This window comes from Saccopteryx leptura, chromosome 5, assembly GCF_036850995.1.
Source record: "Saccopteryx leptura isolate mSacLep1 chromosome 5, mSacLep1_pri_phased_curated, whole genome shotgun sequence".
Classification (NCBI taxonomy): domain Eukaryota; kingdom Metazoa; phylum Chordata; class Mammalia; order Chiroptera; family Emballonuridae; genus Saccopteryx; species Saccopteryx leptura.
Genome location: NC_089507.1, coordinates 131,872,165 through 131,899,697, shown reverse-complemented (window position 1 = coordinate 131,899,697; position 27,533 = coordinate 131,872,165). Strand labels below are relative to the sequence as shown.

General features: G+C 40.3%; 1 protein-coding gene across 7 annotated transcripts in view; it reads left to right on the top strand.

The window, feature by feature from the left end:
• SFMBT2 (Scm like with four mbt domains 2) overlaps positions 1 to 27,533 on the top strand; it is a 259,063-nt gene that overhangs the window by 126,925 nt on the left and 104,605 nt on the right. For all 7 annotated transcript variants that reach the window (XM_066384911.1, XM_066384913.1, XM_066384912.1 and 4 more), the window contains one exon: positions 2,596 to 2,693. In XM_066384911.1, the coding sequence (XP_066241008.1) occupies positions 2,596 to 2,693 (98 nt within the window). The remainder of the gene's footprint in view (positions 1 to 2,595; positions 2,694 to 27,533) is intronic.

The window sequence follows — 27,533 nt, the reverse complement described above, 5'->3', positions numbered from 1 at the left end:
TAACCATGTGCTGCTCATCTAGTGAAACACACACATGGAATATTGATCTCTGCTTATTGAAATGACTAGGTTAAATCTTGCAGGTGGTTGGGCATATTGACAAAACAATTTGATTTTCACTTTGTAAGAGAAGAGTGAGTGCCTTGCCGTGGGGTTCGATTCCATATTAAGATTCAATATTCTCAAAAGAAGACAAAAATAGGATCTACTATCCTCAGAAAGAAGACAAGGAATAAGATTGTAGGGTAGAGACAAAATTCATGTGGAATCTGGGTGTCTTAGTTCATTCTGTCTGCTATAACAAAATACCACAGACAGGTGATGTATTGTATAAACATTTGTTTCTCCCAGTCCTGGAGGCTGGAAGTCCAAGATCAAGTAAGTCACCAGCAGATTGGGTGTCTGGTGAGGCACTTTTCTGCTGGTGGCTGGCTGTCTTCTCACTGTCTTCACATGGTAGAAGGCCAGCTCTCTGTTTTTGTTTTTAGTAAGGTCACTAATCCCTCATGAGGGCTCCACCTCTGAGTACCATCACTTTTGGAGGGCAGGATTTCAACATAGAGGTTGGGAGGGGGGGCTGAAAATATTCAGTCCATTGCAGTGGACTTCTTGTTACATTCGTCTCTGGTTTGGTGGAAGAGAGGCATCAGGTGGCTGAGGGCTTAGCTTTCAGGATGTCTTGTGAGCATCTGAGATGACCTGGGTCTTCACGTCACCTCCCTCAGATCTGGTAGTTTGGATCTAGCCCTGTCCATTCTGGGTTTTCACTGTTCTGACATTGAGTAGCTTTTTCTAACCAGTCTTCTTTGACCCTCTGCTCTGTCTTTCCCCGCCCAGAGGCCTGCCTGACAGGCTGCAGGAGCGCAGGGCATCGGCACGGAAGACCTTTTCTTCCCTTTTTGTCATCCTCTGTGTCTGCAGACTCTGTTGTTGCTCTTGTCTTTTGAAGTCACTGTTATCTCTTGTGACTTGGTTCCCCTTTTACTGCCATGCTAAGGTGGGGCTCCCTGTGTCGTCCCGGAAAAGTGAATTTGTCCTTGTCTCCTTGGGAGGTCCAGGCTCTGGACTGTTGCTGACCTCCATGCCCTGTTGAATGACTACAGTTGGCATCCTCTGGGCCTCAAAATTGCCCCCCTTCACTGACAGTTTGGTGCCATGCCCCCAGCTAAACCGCTGGAGCACTCTGAGGGTTTCTTCCACATTGTGTGGGACAATTTATGGGTCTCCGTGACTCATCCCTTTTTCTCCTTTGTGGGGCCCTCTGATAGGTGATTTCTCACACAGCTCCCCCTTCTCACCTGGAAAGAATCAATGATTCCTTCTCTGCAGAGGTATTATTGGGGCTTGGCTCTGTTCCCCCAAATGTGATTGATATTCCTAAGAAGACTCACATTCTACTTTTGTTCTGACATAAAAATGCCAAATTAGAAAAAATTTTTTTTTTTCAGAAGTAGAAGAGTATATATGAAATGCTAGAAAGGATTCTAGACCTATGTTGTCATTAATACCTCTTTTGAGCCTTTGCCTAGTGGCAGTGGATGAAGTGGGCAGAGCATGGCCGGTTCTGGTAACACTTTGCCCGCCCATACTTATGGTAGTCTGAAAAGACTAAGTAAACTGCTACAACACAGGGGCTTCACACTCAAGGTGAGGTTGGAAGTGGGAGAATCAAAATATATGGTTCCGTGCTAAAAAGCAGACTTGCAAGAAATTAAAAATATGGCCACAAAGATTTAATGTTGCCTTTTAACTGTGCTAGATTCATATTCATATCCTGTCTGTCTGAGGTAGCCGGGGTTGATATAGGAAAGATACAAACTTATCTACTTCAAGTGAGTGGTTCTGCACATCCTGTTTTGATAAGGTCTTAAATCTGTTGAGATCAGATTATAAAATTTCCCTGCAGTTTCAGCAATCAGTGAGAAACAAACAGTGCTCAACCAATTTTTTATTTTAATTTTGCATTCACACAGTGTAACTTCCATTCGTAAATCCCTCTCCCCCCCACTGCCTGGGGAAAACTGTGGGCAGCATGTGGTGTGTTAGCAACATTTCAGGTGTAAATATTGAACATGCTTGGTAAATTTTAATTTACCTTTTAATAATTTTTGACTTACATGGACTATTTTTAGCATACGAGAGCCTAGAGAATTAGTGAAAAAGATGCTATAATAACTGAAAATGTTAGCGAGAGTTGTTTCTAGTTGAGCTATTTATCAGGTAATAAATTCTTCATCAGTGGACATTACTTCCCGGGTAATATACGGAATTTGGGACAGTGGATGACTGAAGATGTTGCTAATGTGATTTATACCATTAAGTTACATGCAGAATGCCAACAGAATGCATGCAAATGTTCCCTGAAGAAGAGGCCTATTAAGTTTATTCTTCATTTCTGAAAGCGGAATCTCGAGTTGCTACTTAACTTCAGAAAATCCCTTTAGCAGGTGGCCTTTTATGGCGGGCAGGGTGTGAATTTTTATGGTTGCTGAGTATACCTGCGTATCATGAAATTCTGGGAAGATTAACTTCAAGAGAGAACCAGCCCTAGAACATTTTAGTCCTTTAACTCTTATGTGTTTGCTGTTGATACAGAAATCTATCCTTTGAAGATGGCCTCTGAATGGAAATATACTCTGGAAAAATCCCTTATTGATGCTGCAAAGTTTCCACTTCCAATGGAAGTTTTTAAGGTAAGATGTGGATTCGTAGCAGTTTGTCTATTCTTGTCAAGAAGAAACTGGCTTAAAAGTTTCCTATATCAAATCATTTCCCACTATGTAAAAAGCTAACTTCTTGGGTAGTTTTTGTTTTAAATATTTAAAATATTATCTTTCATTTTGCTATATCTTATAATCTAACAGAGACACATATGACAAGCTATGGATTAATAATTATTATTATTTTTTAGGTTTACTGTTTTTCTCCTTAATGTATTATTGTAGAAATTTCATTTTTCACTTCCTCACTCCTTACTGAAGAAACAAAAGAAAATAGATCAAGTCTATTTTTTGGTATTTGTTTGGTAAAACTAATAGAAAATGATGTTTGTCTTGATGATTCAGTTTCCTTGATGGCTCAAGAAACTTGTATGAGGACCTGTTGGATGTTAGGCTTTATTCTAGTTGCTAATAGAAGGTGAAGGGAAGATACCACAACTGAAATGGATAGTCATGTTCTCAGCACTTTAACAATCATGCTTAAAACTTATATGAAGTAGGCTATTAAATTCTGGGCAGGAGTGATTTATTTGGGTCAGGGGAAATTGTGAAACAAGCTCTTCTTATTTGGAACTTGAATCTGTGGGAGAGTCATACACCATTTTTGCTTGAACACCAAATGTGGTTGTAGAAGACTGACAGGAGTTTGCTTTCAGTTCTGAGAGGGCACATGTCTCCTGTGCTGTGGAAATTTCCTGTGCAAAATGAAATTAGAATGGTGTTTAGGTACCACATACAGCCAGAGTTTAAGGCTTGGCTGCTGCATTGGTGTCCTGAATTTTAGTTCTCGCTAAGAATTTTAACCTGTCGCAGCAAATCATTAGCCTTCCTGTCCAACACTTTTCTTGTAGGTAACATTTCATAAAACCTTTGTTTTATTTTTTTAATTCAGTGAGAGAAGGGGAGGAAGAGACAGACACCTGCATGTGCCCCAACCAGGATCCATCGTGCAAGCCCCCTATGGGGTGATGCTCTGCCCATCTGGGGCTGCTGATCTGTTGCTCAGCAACTGAGGTGAGGCCATGGAGCCATCCTCAGTGCCTGGGGCGAACTCTCTCCGATTGAGCCATGGCTGCAGGAGAGAGAGAGAGAGAGAGAGAGAGAGAGAGAGAGAGAGAGAGAGAATGTGTGCGGGAGGGGTGAAGAAGCAGATGACTGTGTGCCCTGACTGGGAATCAAGCCCAGGATATCCACATGCTGGGCTGACACTGTACCACTGAACTAACCAGCCAGGGCTATAAAGACCTCTTTTGAAACCAGTTACATAATTATATTCTGAAGTTTAATTGAATGACAACCTTTGCAGTATTTTGAGCCTACTGTACTAGAGGAACAGTATAAATATAATATGTTATTAGCAATAGTGATCACTGACATTACCTTGGGTTTTTTGCTAACTGATCAAATACTTCTCATTTCTCTCTCCTTCCCACTCCTCCCTTTTCTGATAATATTCTCCCTCTTCAAAAAATAATAATAATGAAAAAAAGCATTTACTTTTTTGTAACCTGTCTAGCTCTGCTGCCTCTTCTCAGTCCAGTGGATGCTCACGACTCCTTTGACCTCCACAGTTGATAATCCACTCTCTTTACAGTGGTCTTAGTATTAGTTTAAAAGTACAAATATGATCCTGTCCCTCATCCTTGAAAAAATAAATTTTATTTTGTAAGATATTATACACAGGTGAGGAGATTAGAGAGTATTATAGTGGAAGTACAAGTGCCCACACTCCAGTGCAGACATAGGAGGCTGCTGGGCACTAGAAGCCTCACACTGCTCCTGCCCTGTCTCTGGTCTCTGCCTGGGCTCCTGACAGCATACCTTTTGTGTTCATGATTTTGTTGCTTCTCTTTTTAGTGCTACCACCTGTGTATGTTTTCCTAAATGTGATCTTATTTACCTTTGACAAAATAGGAAGCAAGCACACTCCTAATTGTTTCAGGAGAGGGTGCCTTCCTGCTCTTTGGAGGGGAGAATGGCTGGACCATCTCATCAACTGGCTTCTCTTTTCCTCAGAGTTTACAGGAGAACTGAGTAAAGTCATGAGCTGATCTTCAGAAAAATAGGTATCATAGTCTTGTCATTTGCCAAAGTTGTAGCATGGACTGCAGGTCCTGGACAAGAATATGGACAGGAATCAGCTGGTTTATGTTTTCTGCTTTTATGACTTATTTGAGTGCCAGGAACAAGCTGAAGCCCAACATTTCTATGCAGTGAATTGAATGTTGTCATCTGCTCTAGGAAGCTGGATCTAGAGCAGGGACTGGGAACTTGTTTCGTGTGGGGTCAGAATGAACCAGATGTGAACAGTCTTGGTCTGGCATTTGGTCCTCAGGTTACAAAGTCGATAAAACATGACAAGCCATCTTAGTGAGGTTGGCCTATAGCATTCCTTCTTCTCACAGAGAAGTAAGTGTCTTTGCTCTACCCTCATGCTTCGCTGACCATTTGTTTGGGAAAATAATTCTAGGTTCGGATTTGGAGTTATTCCTCCCAGTTTTTTCTTTCCTTCTCTGGAATCTTACATTCTCTTTTTCTCCCCTGTTCTGAGATTTCGTGAAGGTGTGCTTTGGTGTGGGCATCTATTTTCTTTTTTAACGCTGGTTACTTCTGTTGTCAGCAACTCATGCCTTTAATTTGGGATATTTCTTTTAAAATGATGTCTCCTTTTTCTCTTTTATTTTCTTGATCTATGACTTTGTGGGTATGGTACTCCTAAACTGGCTGTAATTTTTTCCCCCCTCATATCTATTTATTTTTATTTTTTTATTCATTTTTAGATAGAGAGGAGAAAGAGAGAGAGTGTGTGTGAGAGAGAGAGAGAAGGAGGAGGAGAAGTGGGAAGCATCAACTTGTAATAGTTGCTTCTCGTATGTGCCTTGACCAGGCAAGCCCAGAGTTTCGATCAACAACCTTAGCATTCGAAGTCAATGCTTTATCCACTGTGCCACCACAGGTCAGGCCTCAGATCTATTTTTTTATTTCCTGTCTTTTTGCTTCATTGTCCAAAGTTTTCTCAACTTACTGGTGTTGGCCTGTGTTATAAGCACTTGTTTGACAAATTTTTTTCTGAACGCTCTGCTTACAGCCTGCTGTTCCCATGACACGAAAGCATGAGTCTATGTTGTTGGAATTATTGATTTACATTTTTTTTCTCCCTGAATGATTTGTTTCCTCCACCTTGCTTTGGGTTTCTGTTATTCTTGTTAGAGGCTTTCCTTAGATACCTGAAAACCTTTGATTGTCTTCTCTTGGGCAGGGCTGGTCACTGAACATCACCTTGGAGGCCTACTTTTTGAAATAGTGCCTCCTTCTCCTCCTCCTCTCCTTCCTTCCTTCCTTCCTTCCTTCCTTCCTTCCTTCCTTCCTTCCTTCCTTCCTTCCTTCCTTCCTTCCTTCCTTCCTTCCTTCCTTCCTCCCTCCCTCCCTCCCTCCCTCCCTCCCTTCCTCCCTTCCTTCCTCCCTCCCTCCCTCCCTTCTTTTTTCTTCTTCTTCTCCTTCTTCTTTCTCCTCCTCCTCTCTTCTCCTCCTCCTCCTCCTCCCTCTTCTTCTTCTTCTTCTCCTCCCCCCCTCCTTCTTCTTCTCCTTCTCCTTCTCTTTCTCCTTCTCCTTCTCCTTCTCCTTCTCCTTCTCCTTCTCCTTCTCCTTCTCCTTCTCCTTCTCTTTCTCCTTCTCCTTCTCCTCTCCTCCCCCCCTTCTTCTTTCTTGTTTCTTTTTAAAAATCTTATTTATTGAATCTAGAGAAAAAGGAAGGGAAACACAGACAGACAGACAACTATCGATCTGTTCCTTTATGTGCTCTGACCAGGGATTGAACCTACAGCCTTTGCATAGCTAACCAACTGAGCTATCAGTCCAGGGCTATATGGTGGTTTTTCTTCTTTAGCTGATTTCCCAGGGGAGTTTTTCAACTTCTCACCTAGAGTTCAAGTTCCAGTTGCCAGTGTCCTTTAGTGGTGAGAAAGGGCCTGGGTTCCTGTACTGAGTGCGCATGTGCCAAGTCCGATCACCATTTGTTTCGTGCCCTTCAGGAGACTTGGGGAGGGCAGCGGCCTTACAGTGTCACATGAGGGAAGGTCCCCAGAGGCCCAGCTGCTTCCCAGGGAATTCCTCAGACTTCATTTTATCTATTCTCTTCCCATGCACTTCCAGTTACAGACATATATTTGGTGTTACTGTTCTGAGAATTCTGCAGTCTTTACTGGGCAGGTTCTCAGCTTTTCTGCAGAAGGATTGGAATTTAGCTGTGTTAACTATGTTAAGTTAGTTATTTCTTGTTTATTTGCATTTCAGCTTTCATATCTTTGTTGCTGTTGAGTAGATTTGTGCTTTTTAAAATAATTTCTTTACTGTAGTTTTGATTAGAGTTTAGGAAAAAGTAAAATTAGTGTAGATATTTAGTCTGCCATCTTAATCTGGCACTCCCATTTTTAAAACTCTTGTAGTTTGGACTGTAGTGTAGAGCTCCCATATCCTCCAGAGACACACTGAGAATGGTGTCCCTCTCCGGCCTGTCCACACACTAGCTTTTTCTCTGTTCTTTAGATGCCCTTTGTACCTGTTTTGTTCTTCCTGTTAAATTCCTGTTCTTCTTGCAACCTCAAGTAAAAGTTCTGGCCTCCGTCCGTGTATAGGATGAGACTGGGCTCCGTTGGGTGCCCTCTGTGCTGCCTCTTCCCCCTGGTCACAGCTGTACTTTATTCTTTATGTCATAGCTGTCTCCTTTAGCCTAACTGGGAAGCTCCCAGAAGGCAAGGACTGTGTCTTGTTTGTTCATTGCCGAATCACTAAACCAAACACAACTCCTGGGCTACAGTAGTGCTCCACAAGTACTTGTCAAATAAATGAACTAAGTCTTGAATGTACATATGTGTTTAACTCTAATTAAAACATTTTGTGCTAATATAGGTTAGTTGGGTATATAGATTTATTTAGAACTATGAATAGTAAGACTTAAAAGGTATAAACATTTATAATCCTCATATATTTTTAATGTAAAATGTACTTATTCATTAAACATTTATTGAGCCGCTGCTCTCTGCAAAGGACTGTTGACCGGATTCCACGGTTTAATAATTTGTTTACATATTCCAAAATACGATTACTTTTTTTTCTTACTTTAATATCTATTAGAAATTAGAGTATTATTTTGATGGAATAACTGAGAATTATAATCAAAATCAATATTTTGTTCATAACTGATAGTTGCTATAATAGTAGCTACTCAGTACTTTTTAAATTTTTCTCAGCACCTACCACAGGAGGACATATGGAATGCACACATAGTAAATTAAAAACATTGGTTGAATTGAAAGTTATATTTTCATAAAGCTTGTCTGGTACTTTTAGAAATGTTTTCTCTTATTTCCATTTGATGGAAAAGAAATGGGCAGTTTTACTTTTTTTTTTTAAGAAAGACAGAGACAGATAGGAAAGGAGAGAGATGAGAAGCATCAACTCATAGTTGCATCACTTTAGTTGTTCATTGATTGTTTCTCATATGTACCTTGACAGGGGTAGGGGAGCTCCAGCGAGCCAGTGACCCCTTGCTCAAGCCAGCAGCTGTGGGCTTCAAGCCAGCGACCATGGCATCATGTCTATGATCCCATGCTCAAGCCAGATGAGCCCGTACTCAAACCGTCAATCTCGGGGTTTTAAACCTGGGTCCCTAGTATCTCAAGTCAACACTGTAGCTACTATGTCACCACCTGGTGAGGCAGTTTTACTTTCTTAACCTTACTTTGTATGGACTGAGTATTTGCACATTTAATTTTGAAATCATGAAAACAATCACTGTGTTAGTTTTTCAAGGCTGTTGTAACAAATTGCCACAATCTGGGTGGCTTAAAGCAATGGAAGTTTATTCTGATATAGTTTTTGAGATGGAATTCAAAATAAAGGTATCAGTAGGGCCCTGCTTCTCCTGAAGGCCGAGGGAGAAACACTCCCCTGCGTCTGTTCAAACTTCTAGTAGGGGCCTGCAGTCCTTAGTATCTCTGGGGTTGTGGCGCATAACTCTAATCTCTGCCTCTATGCTCATGTGGCTTCTGTGTGTCTCTCCACATTTCCTCATACATTTCGTTCAGGCCTATGGTCATGCAGTAAGATCTCAGTTTAACTTGACTGCATCTGCAAAGACCCATTTCCAAATCAGGTCACATTCTTGGTTCTAGGTGGGTATGAATTTTTAGGGGGCACTATTTCACCCAGTGCAACCACATTTCATGTCTGGTAATTTAAGAACTCATATTATAGTATTATTCTCTATTGAGTTATTCTACTTACACAGAGGTAATTAAGTTCAGAGAAATTGCATAGGAGGTTCAAACTATCTTAGCAGTTGCTTTACTGTATAAAAACTAGAGAAATTTTCTGCATCTCTCAAGTTTTTAGAAGTTTCAGCAAGCAGTATTACCCAGGGTAAAAAAATATAACTTATATATACTTTTTCTGTTACCACTATTTGATTATCACTGTTCTCAGCAGGGAAACTTTTTATTTCTTTCGTTATGGTAAAAGTTATGTATGCTTGGATTCATCTGAGAATTGTCCTAGATCAGCAATTTTCAACTGGTGTGCCACAAGAATTTTTATTTTTTAATTTATTTTTACTTTTTATAAGAGCTTTTTTTTTTTTTTTTTTTTTTTTTTTTACAGAGACAGAGAGTCAGAGAGAGGGATAGATAGGGACAGCAGACAGGAATGGAGAGAGGGAGAAGCATCAATCATTAGTTTTTTGTTGAGCGTTGCAACACCTTAGTTGTTCATTGATTGCTTTCTCATATGTGCCTTGACTGTGGGCCTTCAGCAGACCGAGTATCCCCTTGCTCCAGCCAGCCACCTTGGGTCCAAGCTGGTGAGCTTTGCTCAAACCAGATGAGCCTGCACTCAAGCTGGCGACCTCGGGTCTCGAACCTGGGTCCTCAGCACCCCAGTTCGACGCTCTATCCACTGCGCCACCACCTGGTCAGGCTATAAGAGCATATTTGAGTTGAACAGATATCATGCTGGGGAGCAAGATCTCAAATGCTTTCTGCAAGAATTTTTAAAACATGAAATACCTGACTATTTAGTCAGGGGCACTGACCTCTTTTTTTTAGACTGACAAAAAGTGACAACAGCCAACACAACAATAGCCATCCAGTATGAATAAATCACAATTATACCTATTTTTTTTTGTCAGATAAGAAAAAAAATTTTTTTTAGTGTGCTGCAGAATTTTAGTAATTAGATTATGTATGCCATGAGATGAAAAAGGTTGAAAATTGGTGTCCTAGATGTGTGTTATTTTAGAAAATTACCATAGTGTGTAGCTGTCTGAGGCATAAATCAAGCTAATATAAGCACATTTAATGGACAGAGGTAAGCAGTATTTCAAAGTAATTCTTTTAAATTATTTTACACTTTAGATAAAATGTTTTGATGGAATGAATCTCATTATACTGCAGTGTTGGTCATTTTGCGAAATGTGTTTACCTATCTGCATTGGAATCTGTATACCTGTGTCTGTAAATGCAATCTGATAGAATTAATATCTGGAATTCCCCTTCTGTCATGAACACAAAACTGTAATGGTATAAAAACAAGCTCATAATTATTAGTATTTCTGCTCTTCTTACCTGTTACTAGAGAGAACACTTTGAATGGCTTTTGGATACCTTAATATATTGGTGATTCTGACTTCTCTAATTAGGAAAATGCAGATAATCTTCAAAATGTACATTTACTTGAAAAATAAGTAATTAATGAGATGGGTTCAAAAGGGTGAAGGGGATTTAAAAATGCGTTTTATTGAAAAATCAATAATGAAATCACTTTATTTTCCCTGAAAGCCAGCTTCCTTAGTAGGACACCTAATAAATTGCTATAAAACAATTTCTATATTAATACTAATTTACTCTTGAAAAATAATTAGTTTATAGAAGTGATTGTACTGCAAGTCAGCATGGTCTCTCCCTGGCTGTCTTTGTTACTCACATGTAACCTTTGCAAGACATCATTTAATTGACTTAAACACACGTTTGCCATTGTTAAAGTGAGCCACCGCAGTTTCAAAAAAGCTTTTTAATTTTATCTTCATAATAATTAAGTTTTTTGGCTAGTGATTCCTGTACTGCTTTAGGTTTCTAATTCACTAAGTGTTCACTAAGATAACAGTGCATGGGTTTTGGAGAATTTAGTTAAGTTTTTAAAATAAGGCCAAGGGAGACTCAAAATTAAGAGTTTAATTATAATTAATATAATATTTGGTGTATTAGACATTCATAAGCCTTCTGTAATTACTGTTCCTATAAATTGTAATCTACTTTTGTGACCCCACTTGTTTGCCAATGTTAAATTATAGGTTTTACTGACCACTCATATATATATATACTTCTGTAATATCTATGGATAAGAAACAGTAGCTCCCAGCTGGCCAGGGAACGGAATAAGTATTTTCTCTTAAAGGAATACAGATATGGTGCCTGGGGAAGTACGCTGTCCCGCTTACTTCACTCATGAGCACACCTTGAATTTTGAAGAAAGATCATTATTTAAAAGGTCATTAAAGTCCATTATCTATTTTTATCCGTTAAAGAAGTGAAATTGTTTGAGGTATTTAAAAAACAGACTTTACTTTTTAGAGAAGTTTTAGTTTCACAGCAGAATTGAGGGGAAGATACAGAGATTTCCCACATCTCCTCCATCCTCACGTGTGCACAGCCTCTTCCACTGTCCTCATCCCCCATGGGAGCCGAACCTTTGTTAGCATTAATGACCCTACATTGATGCATCAGTTTCACCCAGAGTCTATAGTTTCTGTTAGGGTCATTCTTGGTGTTGTATATTCCATGGGTTGGGACCAATGTATAATAACACATACCCACCTTCGTAGGCTCTTCTTCTCCCTGGCTTCCTGTTATTCCTCCAAAACCAGCGTGCCCTCCTCAGGCCTTTGCAATAATGCTGTCACTTGGAAAGTGATGCTCCCTGCTTCCTCCTTGGCTTCTTCTCTCCCTTTCTTCAAGTCTCTGTTTAAAATAAAACATTCTCCACCATTCTCTCCCTATCATCATCCCCTGCTATACTTTTCTTAATAGCATTTATCCCAAGATGTATTTTGTATGAATTTTATTTTTTGCATCTGCTCTGTTTTTTCTAGCTCAAATGTAAGCTTTACAAGAGTGGATTGTTTATTTTTAAGACTGCTTCACCCCCAGTGCTTTGGACAGTGCCTGGCACACAGTAAGCACTCAATAAAAATTCTTGAATGGATCAGTGGAGAAATAAGTATAGAAATCAACTTAGAAGAATAAACACTCCAGAGAGGTCATCAATATAACATCAGTGAAGTAAATTTTCACATCCTTGGATGACTACATAAAGCAAAGAGGGCTCGATTGTTAATATCACCATGAATTCACTACTAAGCTGGTATTGTCATGATCAACTAAAAGTACCCTAGATCTGTTTGTGGCTAAGAAGAGAAAATAGTTGAGAGTACTGAGAAGAATATTAGGAATGAATTGAAATTAAGAAAACCTCTTGGGCCTGACCTGTGGTGGCTCAGTGGATAAAGCGTTGACCTGGAATGCTGAGGTCGCCGGTTCAAAACCCTGGGCTTGCCTGGTCAAGGCACATATGGGAGTTGAAGCTTCCTGCTCCTCCCCCCTTCTGTCTGTCTGTCTGTCTGTCTCTCTCTCAATCTCTCTCTCTCTCCTCTAAAATGAATAAATAAATAAAAATAATTAAAAAAAAAGAGTCAGGAAGGATAAATATCTTATCCAAAATTAAAAAAAAAAAAAAGAAAACCTCTTGGCATTAAAGACACCCATGTTCTCTGAAATCCCACTGCTTGGGAACTTGCTGTGTCAGTGTTTGCTTCTTGCTGAAAATGATCACAGAGTAGACTTAATATTGTCCCATCTGTGCTATGTGTGGGCTGTTTTCCTTTCAAAGTATCTCATCCCTATGATCTCTCTGGTTCTTTACAGTAATGTATTATAAGATGCTGTGGTGTTATATATTATTTTCTCATGTATCATGGAGATACAATGAGCCTGAGGAAGGAGAGCAGTTCAGTTCAGGAATCAAGCTGGCCCTAAAGGACTGGTTCTCCTTTTAGTTGGTCTGGTTTTCCCCTCTTTTGCTTTACCTGTCCTAATAGCACACCCATGTCCCTCAGATATGGAGAAATGTGCGTAGATGAGATGTGGTTGAACAGGGACAGTCCAGTGCTTCTGGGTTATTTCCATTTTATTGGAAGCTAAAGAGAGATGTGTTTTTCGATGGGATCCAGGATGCTTGCTTGATCCATTCTGTTATTGTCTCCTTGACCAATTCCCAGTCAATATCTGTGGCTAACATGGATGTTAAAAAGAGCTGAGGTCATGATGACTGAGTGGTTTTTTTTCTTTGTTAGAACTCAGGATTACAAGTGTTCTCAGTCTAGAACATGGATTAAACACCCAGCTCTTGGTGTCTCTCCCATTGCTCAGTTTCTGTCATCTCTCACATAGGTAGCTGTTAAATGGATTCACAATATGTATGCATGCCAGATACTAGTTAAAAGATACCCTGAAATCTGTAAATTAAGGGCTTTTAGCAATAGCAAAACAGTAAGTGAAGCAGTAAGTTAGGTCTGGTCTTAGGCTATGCCTGTCATACTTTCTCCATTGCATCTCACTTTCCCCATAGCTTAGTGCTACAATAAACAAAGGGAAGCTGCAGCTGAGAGAAAGCTGAGTGATAATAAAAGGTGCTGTGTGCAGCTATTATTATTATTATTAGCACAAGCAAACAAACTTAAAGAAATAAAGCATTCTGTGCACGTATTTCTTTCTGTTAAGTGTTCAGGCATTGCTGGTAATGTACTAAAGATTCCGCATCTTGCTATTTCCTTAGTTCTCTTCAGCTTTGAATTATGTACCTGTCAGTGTGATTATAGATTTAACCCTTAGCAGTGAATCTTTCCTGTATTTTAGCGTCTGAGACCTCAGTAAAAGGCCGGAGAGAGAACATCGAGTGTGTCAAGGAGAGAAAAGCCTTCCTTTCTTATACCATCTGGTACAGCCAAAGGGGTAAGAAAGGATGTGAGTTGTTCTATTAGGATGGATTGTGATGTTGTGGTTTCCATGGTGACTGATTTTTTTTTCTTGTGTTCTGCAGCTAAATCCAGTAGTAATAAAAAAATTCATAGCTAAGTTTGGCCTTCAAATGGGATACTTAGATTCGCTCAGATTTGTAGGAACAGAACTCAATTTTTTTGACCTGACATTCCCTGTTCAATCTGGCAGACTGTCCTGATACCAAATAATTTAGCAAAAAATATTTGTGTGGCATGTGGTTGCTATTTCCTCTGCATTGCATTAGATCTAAATGAAAAAGCCTGTCTTAGGCAGTGGGTCACTTTGTTATCAGACAGATCCTCCACCCTACCCCCCTAGCCTATTAGTGTTGTTGACTCAACTTCTGACTTTTCTCCTAGTGGCCAGTGCCAGGCTGTCTCCCTCGGGAGTCCCTCACCACATACCTGGACCTGCAGGCACGGGCTGTGCAAGGCTGGTGCCACATTCTGCCCTTTGATGTTCTTGTTTTTAAACAGAGTCTCTCTGGTATGGTAAATCACGGAGAAGTTGAGTCTATGTAATGTCCATCCTTCGCTACTTGAAGAAAGCCGAGGGAGAGCTTGTGTGTGGTTATTCTTCGTGTATTCAGGGTTCTTGAATTGAAGCCCATGAATTACATAACTAGAAAAGCACCGTGGGTGCCATCTCTTTTTTATATGTATTGGAGAAAATCTTATCAGAGACATATAAAGAGGGTAATTTTGGTCAAACAATAAATGTATCTATAAAAATTGCAAACCCCAGATAATATAGAGTTTGCGCTAACAGTTGTTTGATCGCAGGGGCCTGAACACTGCTTCCTGCAGTCTGTTAGATAGCAACTTGCTTTTAATTCTCAACATTAAGAATGTAAGACTGTAGTCAACTTTCGGTTATCTACTCTGTGAATTATCATTTCCCAGTGGCTTCTGTTTGCTGCTGATTATTCTGGCTCTTACCAGTTCCTACAGTTTCAAGGAAGGCAAGATAATATTAGCATGAACTTAATGTAATTGGTGTTGGGACATGGGCAGGGGCCATAAATCTCTTATTTTATAAAACAGAAACATTTCAAAGTGATTGTCGTGTCATATTTTAATTTTTTCAGATTTTCCATGCTGCTCTCCAGTAATGAGAATAATTAAAATTGATTATAATTCATTCTTCTGTGGAGGAGATGATAGCAAACATAAATTGTACAGAGGCCATTTTTCTCTCCTAGGAATACACATAGTCCTTTGTGGGTTAGGTCAGACTAATCTCCACAGTGCCTTTCATGAACCAGTGGCTGCAAATTGCAGTGTCTCATGTAGGGAAACTGATGTAAAGAGAACTTGAAGTCCTTGAGGTCTTCAGAGGTTTAAGATCTAATGGGAATGAAGATCACATGTGATGTGGGCCCAGTGAATGCATGCCTCTGTGTCACCGAGCCCCAACCCCGATGCACACCCTCCCGCCCTGAGGGAGGCGCCCTGCGGGGAGGGGTGCGTAGAAAGCCAAGTGGGGACCCTTCAGTCCTGTCTCCCCGTCCTTGGACAGCCGTCCTGCTCTGAGTTCCTTTGTCTTTGTGGCATAAAAATCAAGGGTAAGATTAATACCTGTCTCCCATTTCATCTCCAGCCTCATTTATTATAACTGAAAGGACCAACATAGACAAATCATAAAAACTTGTACATGACTAGATAACAAGAAGGAATAAGTTTAGAGTAGTTGAAACCTGACTTCAAGCCAGTTAATATTTAGAAAGATGTCACTCTTCCATTGCTGGCGAGATATCTAGGTTCTAACAGGATTACCTTTTCCCCCTTAGCATCATGACTTCTCTCAAAGTAAGCACATGTGTACATGGCACACATGCCTCCAGTTTGCAGAAGAATTTGGGAAATTTAGTCACTTGTCTTCTGCTTTAGTATAAATTAACCCACTCACTAGACCTCAGTTGTTTCTGAGCTTCCAATGATCCCGTGACTTCAGGCTCATGGGTGAGGGATAGGGAGCAAGGCATGATGATGTGTTGTAAGTCATTGTTCTTGTGTAATAAGTTACATACCTATGGGATTTTTTGGAATATATATTAACACTTTTAGACCCTTCAGGGTAGTGTACAGGGGCACTACGTAAAAATGGCATATAAAGGCCCTGGTCGGTTGGCTCAGTGGTAGAGCATCGGCCTGGCGTGCAAGAGTCCTGGGTTCGATTCCTGGCCAAGGCACAAAGGAGAAGCGCCCATCTGTTCCTCCACCCCTCCCCCTCTCCTTCCTCTCTGTCTCTCTCTTCCCCTCCCCCAGCCAAGGCTCCATTGGAGCAAAGTTGGTCCGGGCGCTGAGGATGGCTCTGTGGCCTCTGCCTCCGGTGCTAGAATGGCTCTGGTTGCAACAGAGCAATGCCCCAGATGGGCAGAGCATTGCCTCCTGGTGGGCATGCCGGGTAGATCCTGGTCGGGCACATGTGGGAGTCTGTCCGACTGCCTTCCCGTTTCCAACTTCAGAAAAATACACACACAAAAAAAAATGGCACATAAAGCCATGGATTCTTCATGTGAACTCCAACATCATTCTCCAGTGGACCACGTGTTAGTAGTGCTGATGATAGCTTCTCATTATTGAGCACCAGCAGGATGAGAATTTGTACCAGGCATTGTCCATATGTAGTCTCATTACTCTCATAATAACCTGGCACAGTAAGTACTATTAGTCTTCCTGTACACTTGAAGAACTCAAGGCTTAGGGAGTAAATCTGTTGTCCTACCTCATAGAGAACCTGTGGTAGAACCAGGACCCAAATGCAGATCTATATGAATCCCAAGATCAGTGCTTTATTCCTGTGGCTTTTGTATAGTTTTAGAAGTAAACTTGAATATTTAAACCAAGTATTATTGTAACAACTGGAAGATGAATCCTGAGAGAACTGTGTTACCCATCAAGAGTCATATGTGAACTGGAAGATGTTGAGTAACTCATTGTTCAGTTTTCTTTGGTAGAGGCCTGTTTTGAGCATGTGTTCCTCAAATGAGGTGGAAATTGCCTGTTAGAGAACATTTGACAATGTCTAGAGGCATTTTGATGGTCATAGCTAGAGGGTGATACTGTATCTGGTGGGTAGAAATCAGTGCACAGGACAGACCCCAAAGTAGGTTATCTGGGCCCCCAAATCCCAACAGTGCTAAGATGGAGAAATGCTTGTCTACAGGATGAAGACTTCTCTCACCAGGAAACTGAGAGAGCAGTTGAAGCGGGGTAGCCAGGATTTGAGGGAGTCTCTGGAGACCTTACCTGTTCCTAGATCTGTGCCAGGCTGGCTGGCAGCTGGGCACTTTCCAGTTTGGAATCTTTTCTACCTGTAGCAGAACGCAGTTGAAAGGAGTGTCAGCTCCCTGTGTTCCAGTCACTGCTGTCTGGGTCTAACAAGCAAAAGCACAGTGTGCTTTGTGGGGAAGTTAGCTCCATCAGCAGCTCTTCCTGCTTTCTCTGAAGGGTGGTATCTACCTGAGTGGAGAGGTACAGGGCTGTTGGTCTTATTTCCATGACAACAGTTTAGTTGCATTTAGGGCTCTCAGCAGAAGTCAGCCACAGTCCACCAGCGGCGTGTGAGCCTGGGAGGGAAGCTGACCACAGAGTGTCCAACATGCTCTTCTTCAGCGAGCAGCACTCAAACGTTGCTGTGGAAACATAGGAAGACACTCTCACTCATTGGGAGGGAGTTACGGTAACTAAGCGTGAGAAAAGGCGGTGTAATCATTGTGTACCCACACATACAAAATCAGCTTTGTTTTTTTCATAGCGGTGCTGTAAATAAGGTGGAATTTCTTGCCACTTACAAATGCTCTTATGGTACTAAACGTTCATCAGTAAAAAGCATTCTCAGTGCTTTGGCTTTTTTTTTTTTTTAAACAACCCGGTGTGCCAGTTTTTGGATTTCCTGTGAAATAGGTCTGCTATAATAGCCTGTTATAAATCTTGTGGTTCAGGTCGAAGTATGTGTAGTTCTATATTTCCTCATTACTATTTTTTAACTTCATTTAATGCATGACTAGTAGATAAAACTGCCATTTACAGCTTGTAAGTAAAAAATAGAAATGTTATGAGTGTTCAGCTTACAGAGTTTTTATTATGTTTTCGTTATGAATATTTCATTGGCTAGATTTAATTCAGTGCCATGGAATTGAAATGTAATAATGCTCCTGACTTAATAAAGACTGGCATCCTAGTGTCCAGCTTTAGATGAAACAAATATGAGAGTAATTTTCTAATGAGCATGTGAGCTCTAAATCACTGGGAAAACAAAAAGGACCAATATGATGAATTGTGCTGGGTCTGTTTTCAGCATAACATGTTGATATAAGTAAAGGAATTAAGCATAGTTCATTATATATCAATTTGAATGTAATGCTAATTAAAACCTTCTTTTAACTTCACTGAGGCCTATTCTTAGAAATTATGCAAATTAATTGAGGCTTAAAACATGCATATGCAATGGTTGAGTTCCCTGTGGACCAAAAACTGGCATGTTGTAACAAAATTATACTGTGCAGTATTTTTGTGTAAGTATGATAACAGTAAGTGAATTTGGTCCATAAAAAATGTGGTGGGAGGCTGAATTGTATATCTATTTGTTGTCCATTTTGTTTTGTAACAACATAAACAGAAAGGAAGAATCAAGGAATTAGAGGTTGATGCCCAAATTGCCACCACTGAAGGAAATTTCCTGTAGCCATGGATTGTGGGACTCAGGCTAATGCTTTGGTTTCTGTATGGGGAAGGATTTACTGCTCTTCTTAACATTAAAATCCTCATAGAGTGCATTTTAATTGTATTGTGTTAATTAGTTTGAACTCATTCTCCCTTGTGCCACATTCTTCATATTTTTTAATCATGTGAGGTGTATATATCTAATGAAGCAGGTGTGACAGGAAGCGCTGGCTATTTTGACAACCAGCTCCTGAATTATAGCAGCATAACCTACAGTTCTTCAAGCCCTGCAAATGAGTGTAGAGAGGGGAGCTACGTTCAAGGCATTTGAGAGATGGAACCTGAAATGATTGAATGTTCTTTGTTTTTTTCTGACTTCTTTCTTCAGTCTCTCAATCAGCAATACTCTTCCTTTCTTTCCATAGGTTAAAGTTCATAGTCCTTAGTCTCTTTTACAACGAACTTTTGGTGTTCACCCTGAAGCTTTGTCACTCTGCCAGAGAAGTTTGGGCTGGTGCTGACTCATGGGTGACTAGTGTTACAGCAGCTCTGTGCAGTAGTGTTTCTTTAACAGCTCCGTTTGATTCTTCCAGAATCAACGAGTGCTTTTTTCAGGCATGGTAGTCCCTTCAAAGGCAAAGACTTCATCAGAGGCTAATGTTTAGTGCAGTAGGTGACCAGTGTGTACTGGAAGGGGGTGCTTTGAGGTGGTCTCATTTTCCCTTTTTTCTTTTTTCTTTTTTTTTTTTTTCTTTTGTATTTTTCTAAAGTTGGAAACGGGGAGGCAGTCAGACAGACTCCCACATGCGCCCGACCGGGATCCACCCCGCATGCCCACCAGGGGGCGATGTTCTGCCCATCTGGGGTGTTGCTCTGTTGTAACCAGAGCCATTCTAGCTGCCTGAGGCAGAGGCCAACTTTGCTCCAATGGAGCCTTGGCTGTGGGAGGGGAAGAGAGAGACAGAGAGGAAGGAGAGGGGGAGGGGTGGAGAAGCAGATGGGCGCTTCTCCTGTGTGCCCTTGCTGGGAATTGAACCCGGGACTCCTGCACACCAGGCTGATGCTCTACCACTGAGCCAACCGGCCAGGGCGGTCTCATTTTCTTGACCTCTGTTTTGTAGGTGAAATAAAGCGAGATGTGAGCCCAAACAACTAAATATGTTGCAGTTTGTCCAGACATTTTTTTCAGAACTATACTTTGTATTTTCACTCCTTAGTCAGTCCCTAACGGAATTTCAAGCTTCCTGTGTCGGGAACCACATCATCCACTTTTCATTCACGTACATTAGTGCTTGACCCACAGTATTTACAGTACCACGGACACATTGAGATTTGCATGGACTCTGCAGCTAGGGACATTTACTCGATTAACGTTTATCCGATAACCTGTCTGGCTTATCAGTGATAGCACTATGAGAAAGCAGAAAGTGACAAAGGGTAACTTGAAAAGCACCATAGGCATAGTGCTGCACACAGTTCTTCAGTCTTCATTGCTCAAGGACACATGAGTACAGTTAGTAAAAGTTATTCATCCATTGTTGATGGAGACCGTGACTGACTATATATAAACATTTTGGGGGCAATTTTTAGTGTCAAAATTCTGACTTTTTTTTTCATAAATCATTAAAAAGTGTTATGAGTTAACAGCAAAAATTGGAGGTTTTAGTGAATGATCAGTATTAATAGCCATAACTTTTAACTTGGCTATATCTGTCTTTGAAATAAAATTTTTGGAGCTCGTAGGTGATAAGGGTTTTATTTCTTTGTTTACTAATTAATAATAAAAAATAAATAAAAGAACCCATTTGGGCTTTGCTTTCCAGTGTGTTCTATAACTGGCTTGCTAATCATGGACTTAGAGTCAGACCACTTGGGTTTGAGTCTTGTCTTCTCTTGTTAGCTCTTTGTCCTTGCTTAGGTGACTTGACCTCTCTGTGTCTCTATTTCTTCACTGTAAGTTCGGTCCAGCCCTGTAGTCAGTTGTGAGGAGAAAATGATACTACAAGGAAAGAGCTTACAAGTATTGCAATATGTAAGGTATTGTTTCTACCTGCTTGATGTTATATACTTAACACAGTGCAGAGTCACTGGATCTTAGTAGGAGAGTATGAGAACTATTTGGGTTTAGGAAAGAAGAAAGCTGATGAAACCTGAATGGAAAACAGATAACAAAGTGGAAAACAAAGTTGATGTACCCATAATCTTTTTTACATTATCATTTGACTGTCAGTAAGATTCCCTGAAGAGTGATTTTTAAGGTAGGCTGGTAAGACTGTCCTTTAATAAAATAAATGGTATTTTACTTCTGATCAATATAAAACTACTTTAGGGCAAAAAATAAAATACATAGTGATGAATGTGGATGGGAGTGACATTTCTAGCATTTCTTAAATGAGAGGAGTTTTTCTATAAGCAATTTAACTGAACTCCAGAATATTTGAAATAAATACTATTTCTTGAATGTGACAGGCATATTTGTAAATGTACTGAGGATTTAGTATTCCCTCTTGATTTCAGGAATAACATCATTCTTGATCCAGTCATCATGAGGTGTGAATGATTCTTTAGAGCTTTTGCAAAGGCCAGAATGTAACTTTCAAACCACAGTGAATTTTCCATTATCTCTCAGTAGATAATTGGTTTTGTGAATCATTTTCAGGGGCCAGGAACTCTTTCAGCTTAACATAGAGAATGACTAGCTGGTATTTGTACCAGTGAACACATATACTCTGTCTGACTGCATTAACAGCCCAAAGTAAATGGTCTGGGGTGATTAAATTTGTTTTTCATGGAATATCTGTACCTTTTTTCATATACTAATATGGATACACACACACAGGGCTTAGAAGGTATACCTGGCATGTTTTTTAAAGGTCTCCAATGGCTAGAGGATTCAATGGCAAGCCCTTTTACAAAGTACAGTGTGTCCGTAAAGTCATGGTGCACTTTTGACTGGTCACAGGAAAGCAACAAAAGACGATAGAAATGTGAGATCTGCACCAAATAAAAGGAAAACTCTCCCAGTTTCATATCTATTCAGTGCAGGTTGATGTGGGCTCATGCACAGATTTTTTAGGGCTCCTTAGGTAGCTATCCCGTATAGCCTCTACAGACTTGTCACTGACTGATGGCCTACCAGAACGGGGTTTCTCTACCAAACTGCCGGTTTCCTTCAGCTGCTTATCCCACCAAGTAATGTTATTCCTATGTGGTGGCACTTCGTTATAAACACGCTGATATTCACGTTGCACCTTGGTCACAGATTCGAATTTAGCAAGCCACAGAACACACTGAACTTTCCTCTATACCATCCACATCTCAACTGGCATGGCCGTAGGCTGCTCCGCTATATACACGGTGTTACATCATCATCTGCGCATGCGCACATACTGCCACATCATCCTTCAGAAATTGGGAGGGTTTTCCTTTTATTTGGTGCAGATTTCACATTTCTATTGTCTTGTTGCTTTCCTGTGATTGGTCAAAAGTGCACCATGACTTTACGGACACACTGTATTATCTTGTCTTGGAGGTAAAAAGTTTCTTACTTCATTGTTCATGAATAACATAAGTGATAAGTATGACTTATATTTATCACATTATAATTATGACTATATCTCCTAAAGTTTTAAAAATTCTATTATGTCGACTTACTTTTGAAACTGGTGGCATTTCCACATAGTAATAAGATTTTCTTTTGTTTTTTTAAATGCAGATTAAAAAGTGTCCTTAAGAATGTGAAGTTAAGGCTGGGATTTCAGGAATATATTTTATAATTTCTAAGATTATTTCTGAAATTTGGAGTAAATTTAATGTTATTATAAATTTAATAAGTTGTTATAGACATGAATATTTGAGACCAGAATATAAATACCTATGTTTGGATGAAGCTACCTTTCATAATGTCTGGCTTCTTTTCCCAGTATATTAAAAAAGTGGTTTAAACATAACAAAGAATGTAAAGGACTTATATAATGAAAACTATAAACCATTGTTAAAGGAAATCGAAAAAGATATAATGAGATGGAAGAATATACCTTGTTCTTGGTTAGGAAGAATAAATATAATCAAGATGGCCATATTACCCAAAGCAATATACAAATTTAATGCAATTCCCATCAAAATTCCAATGACATTTTTTAAAGAAATGCAGCAAAAAATCATCAGATTTATATGGAACTATAAAAAACCCTGAATAGCCCTGGCCGGTTGGCTCAGCGGTAGAGCATCGGCCTGGCATGCGGGGGACCGGGGTTCGATTCCCGACCAGGGCACATAAGAGAAGCACCCATTTGCTTCTCCACCCCCACCCCCTCCTTCCTCTCTGTCTCTCTCTTCCCCTCCTGCAGCCAAGGCTCCATTGGAGCAAAGATGGCCCGGGCACTGGGGATGGCTCCTTGGCTTCTGCCCCAGGCGCTAGAGTGGCTCTGGTCACCGCCCCAGAGGGGCAGAGCATCGCCCCTGGTGGGCGTGCCGGGTGGATCCCGGTCAGGCGCATGCGGGAGTCTGTCTGACTGTCTCTCCCCATTTCCAGCTTCAGAAAAATACAAAAACAAAACAAAACAAAACAAAAAAAACCCCGAATAGCCAAAGCAATCCTAAAGAAAAAGAATGAAGCTGGGGGCATTACAATACCTGACTTCATACTATATTATAGGGTTACAACAATCAAAACAGCATGGTATTGGCAGAAAAATAGACACTCAGACCAATGGAACAGAATAGAAAACCCAGAAATAAAACCACATATATATAGTCAAATAATTTTTGATAAAGGGGCCAAGAACACACAATGGAGAAAAGAAAGCCTCTTCAATAAATGGTGCTGGGAAAACTGGAAAGCCACATGCAAAAGAATGAAACTGGACTACAGTTTGTCCCCCTGTACTAAAATTAACTCAAAATGGACATAAGACCTGAAACAATTAAGTACATAGAAGAAGACATAGGTACTCAACTCATGGACCTGGGTTTTAAAGAGCATTTTATGAGGCCCTGGCCGGTTGGCTCAGCGGTAGAGCTTCGGCCTGGCGTGTGGGGGACCCGGGTTCGATTCCCGGCCAGGGCACACAGGAGAAGCACCCATTTGCTTCTCCACCTCCACCCCCTCCTTCCTCTCTGTCTCTCTCTTCTCCTCCCGCAGCCAAGGCTCCATTGGAGCAAAGATGGCCCGGGAGCTGGGGATGGCTCCTTGGCCTCTGCCCCAGGCGCTAGAGTGGCTCTGGTCACGGCAGAGTGACACCCCGGAGGGGCAGAGCATCGCCCCTTGGTGGGCAGAGCGTCGCCCCTGGTGGGCGTGCCGGGTGGATTCCGGTCAGGCGCATGCGGGAATCTGTCTGACTGTCTCTCCCCGTTTCCAGCTTCAGAAAAATACAAAAAAAAAAAAATTAAATAAATAAAGAGCATTTTATGAATTTGACTCCAAAGGCAAGAGAAGTGAAGGCAAAAATTAATGAATGGGACTACATCAGACTAAGAAGTTTTTGCTCAGCAAGAGAAACTGATAACAAAATAAACAGACAGCCAACTAAATGGGAAATGATATTTTCAAACAACAGCTCAGATAAGGGCCTAATATCCAAAATATACAAAGAACTCATAAAACTCAACAACAAACAAACAAACAATCCAATAATGGGAAGAGGACATGAACAAACACTTCTCCCAGGAAGAATACAAATGGCCAACAGATATATGATAAGATGCTCATCTTCTTTAGTTATTAGAGAAATGCAAATCAAAACTGCAATGAGATACCACCTCACACTGGTTAGATTAGCTATTATTAACAAGATAGGTAATAGCAAATGTTGGAGAGGCTGTGGAGAAAAAGGAACCCTCATACACTGTTGGTGAGAATGTAAAGTAGTACAACCATTATGGAAGAAAGTATGGTGGTTCCTCAAAAAACTGAAAATAGAACTACCTTATGACCCAGCAATCCCTCTACTGGGTATATACCCCCAAAACTCAGAAACATTGATACGTAAAGACACTTGCAGCCCCATGTTCATTGCAGCATTGTTCACAGTGGCCAGGACATGGAAACAACCAAAAAGCCCATCAATAGATGACTGGATAAAGAAGATGTGGCACATATACACTATGGAATACTACTCAGCCATAAGAAATGATGACATCGGATCATTTACAGCAAAATGGTGGGATCTTGATAACATTATACGAAGTGAAATAAGTAAATCAGAAAAAACAGGAACTGCATTATTCCATACGTAGGTGGGACATAAAAGTGAAACTAAGAGACATTGATAAGAGTATGGTGGTTTCGAGGGGAGGGGGGAGAGGGAGAGGGAGAGGAGGAGGGGGAGGGGCACAAAGAAAACTAGATAGAAGGTGACAGAGGACAATCTGACTTTGGGTGATGGGTATGCAACGTAAGTGAACGACAAGATAACCTGGACTTGTTGTCTTTGAATATATGTATCCTGATTTATTAATGTCACCCCATTAAAAAAATAAAATTATTAAAAAAAAAGTGGTTTAATTGTTTTCACATAGTTTGGAACTAAAACATATGTATTTCTGTAAGTAAGAAGTTTTTGTCCTTGCAACTGAAACCATGTAGGAATAATTTAAGCTGTTGGAAATCTTAGCCATAATTGACAAAGGGAAAGTATTTTCTAAACCTTTGCTCACTGAACATTATTTTTAAATTGTTTGAAACTATTTTGATGTCATCAGGACAAAATATTGTCAATAATATCTTCACTCCATAAAATATTGATATCATTAATATTTTTATCTCACATATGGCCATGTATGACTTTGACATGAATGGTATTTTTTATGGATGAGCAGAGAGGAAAAGACATCGAGTGGCTGATGGAACAAGTGCACAGACACTCCAGGAAAGAAGGAAGAGAGTGTGTAATATCTGCACAAAGTGATCCCCTTATAATCTAGAGGCACCTTTGATGCAGAATACACTGAAATCATTAATAATAAGCATTTATTACACTGAAAGGAGAATGCTGCTTAAAGGAGCAAACTGTTATCTTAAGACCTTATGCTTCATTTCTAAGGAAAGGCAGTCATTACCTGGTTCCCCTGGACCAGTGGTCCCCAACCTTTTTTGGGGCCACGAACCGGTTTAATGTCAGAAAATATTTTCACGGACCGCCCTTTAGGGTGGGACGGATAAATGTATCACATGACTGAGACAAGCGTCAACAGTGAGTCTTAGACAGATGTAACAGAGGGAATCTGGTCATTTTTTAAAAATGAAACATCGTTCAGACTTAAATATATAAATAAAATGGAAATAGTATAAGTTATTTATTCTTTCTCTGCGGACTGGTACCAAATGGCCAATGGGCCAGTACCGGTCCGTGGCCTGGGGGTTGGGGACCACTACCCTAGACAACTTTGAATAAAATATGGCAGCAGTTAGAGGACAACTAATAGTGTAGGGTTCCTGGCACGGGGTCGGTGGGGGGGCACAGTTTTCAACACAGCTTTGGAAGCTGTGATTGGGCTTGGAGCAGAGATATAAAATATATGTAGGCTTGGCTCAAGACTTCCAGTCAGTGGTAATGGGTCAGACTGAGAGCCTGGATGAGTGTCTGGGATCCTGGGTCAACTCTACTTAGAAAACTGGCTCTACTGAGAGAGCAAAGGTAGGAACAAAGTATATGGGACAGAAATTGGGCACACAAACTGAAACTCAAATTCTGGGTGGGTAGCCCAGTAGCCCAGAATGCTATCAGGACATTCTCCTAAGGGACATGCAAAGGAGAGGCCAGCAGGCAAACAGGTGAGATGGAAATCACAAGGAGAGCTCTGGAGATGGAGGCAGCAGGAAGAAATGACAAGATTTCCATTACTGGTGAACCACATCTCAGGAATGTTTACCCTGGTAGTTGTGAGTAATGAGAGGGAACTTCTGCTTTGTTAGAGAGGGAAACAGAACTTCTATGAAAATACTGCATTCATCTGGACAGCTTATTAAGAGTTAGAAATGTGTCATTAGTACATGAAAGCATTTTTTGTATTGTTGATAAGTAATGATGATTGCTTAAACTTGACTATATTCACAGTTTTATTTCATTATAATTTTAGAATCATTTAACTTTTCAAAAGGTTAGTTTTGTGCTTTAAAGAGAAAAATACTTATCTGCAAATTTAAAAAGTGCCTAGGTTCCTGTTGATTGTGAGATGTTGGGAGCCATTGACATCTGATAAGAACATTAACTTTCATCCTTTTAATTCAGATGTCAGTTAATCATTTTTAATTTTCTACTTTTGTCTCAACACCTGTGGTTTCTGGCTTTGCCTTGGCATTATGGTTGATGTGTATTAATATTATTGAACTGTCTGTACTCTTTCTTTTTACATTCTTTGTTTGGACCCAACTTCCCCAGCCACTTTAAAAAATGAATGCTCTGTTTTCAGTATGAAATCATCTCCTGCACCTAAAAATATTTCCTTCTGCTTTTCCTTCTGCTTATATTTTTATAAAGTGATTACTGTAAGCACTTAAGGAATTGATAAAGGGTTAGAATGGACAAGTTCTTTCAGTGAATTTCTGTCATATGAGTCATTGCACATAGAACACCTCCTTCTCATTCTGGATGTGGCATTATTTGTTTCTGCCACAGCCAACACTTACTTTTCAGTCATTGGGTATGGAGACCTTTGTAGACTGCTGTGGTGACAGAAATGAGATGATCCTGTGGTTCTATAGGTGCTGACATTCTTACCTTCTTTGGTAAAGCAACAGAGTGGTGGAGAATTGTATAAGCAACTCTTCTCTAGTCTCCTGTGGTACACCCACTGCACTGACTAGCTTTGGTCAGGGAGCAGGCACAGCCCAGCAAGGCTCTGTCCAGTTATCAGAATTGAATGTAGAAAGCATCACTGAATTAATTAGAGAACCTCTGTAGATTTACAGATAAAAGAAAGTAGTAGGTCCCAGGTATTTTTGAACTTCTCACCGAATTGATATATTTAGAAATAGAGGGATTCATTGGCAATTATTTCCTCAGAGACATTTATTTTGCCCCTACTGTTTATACAGA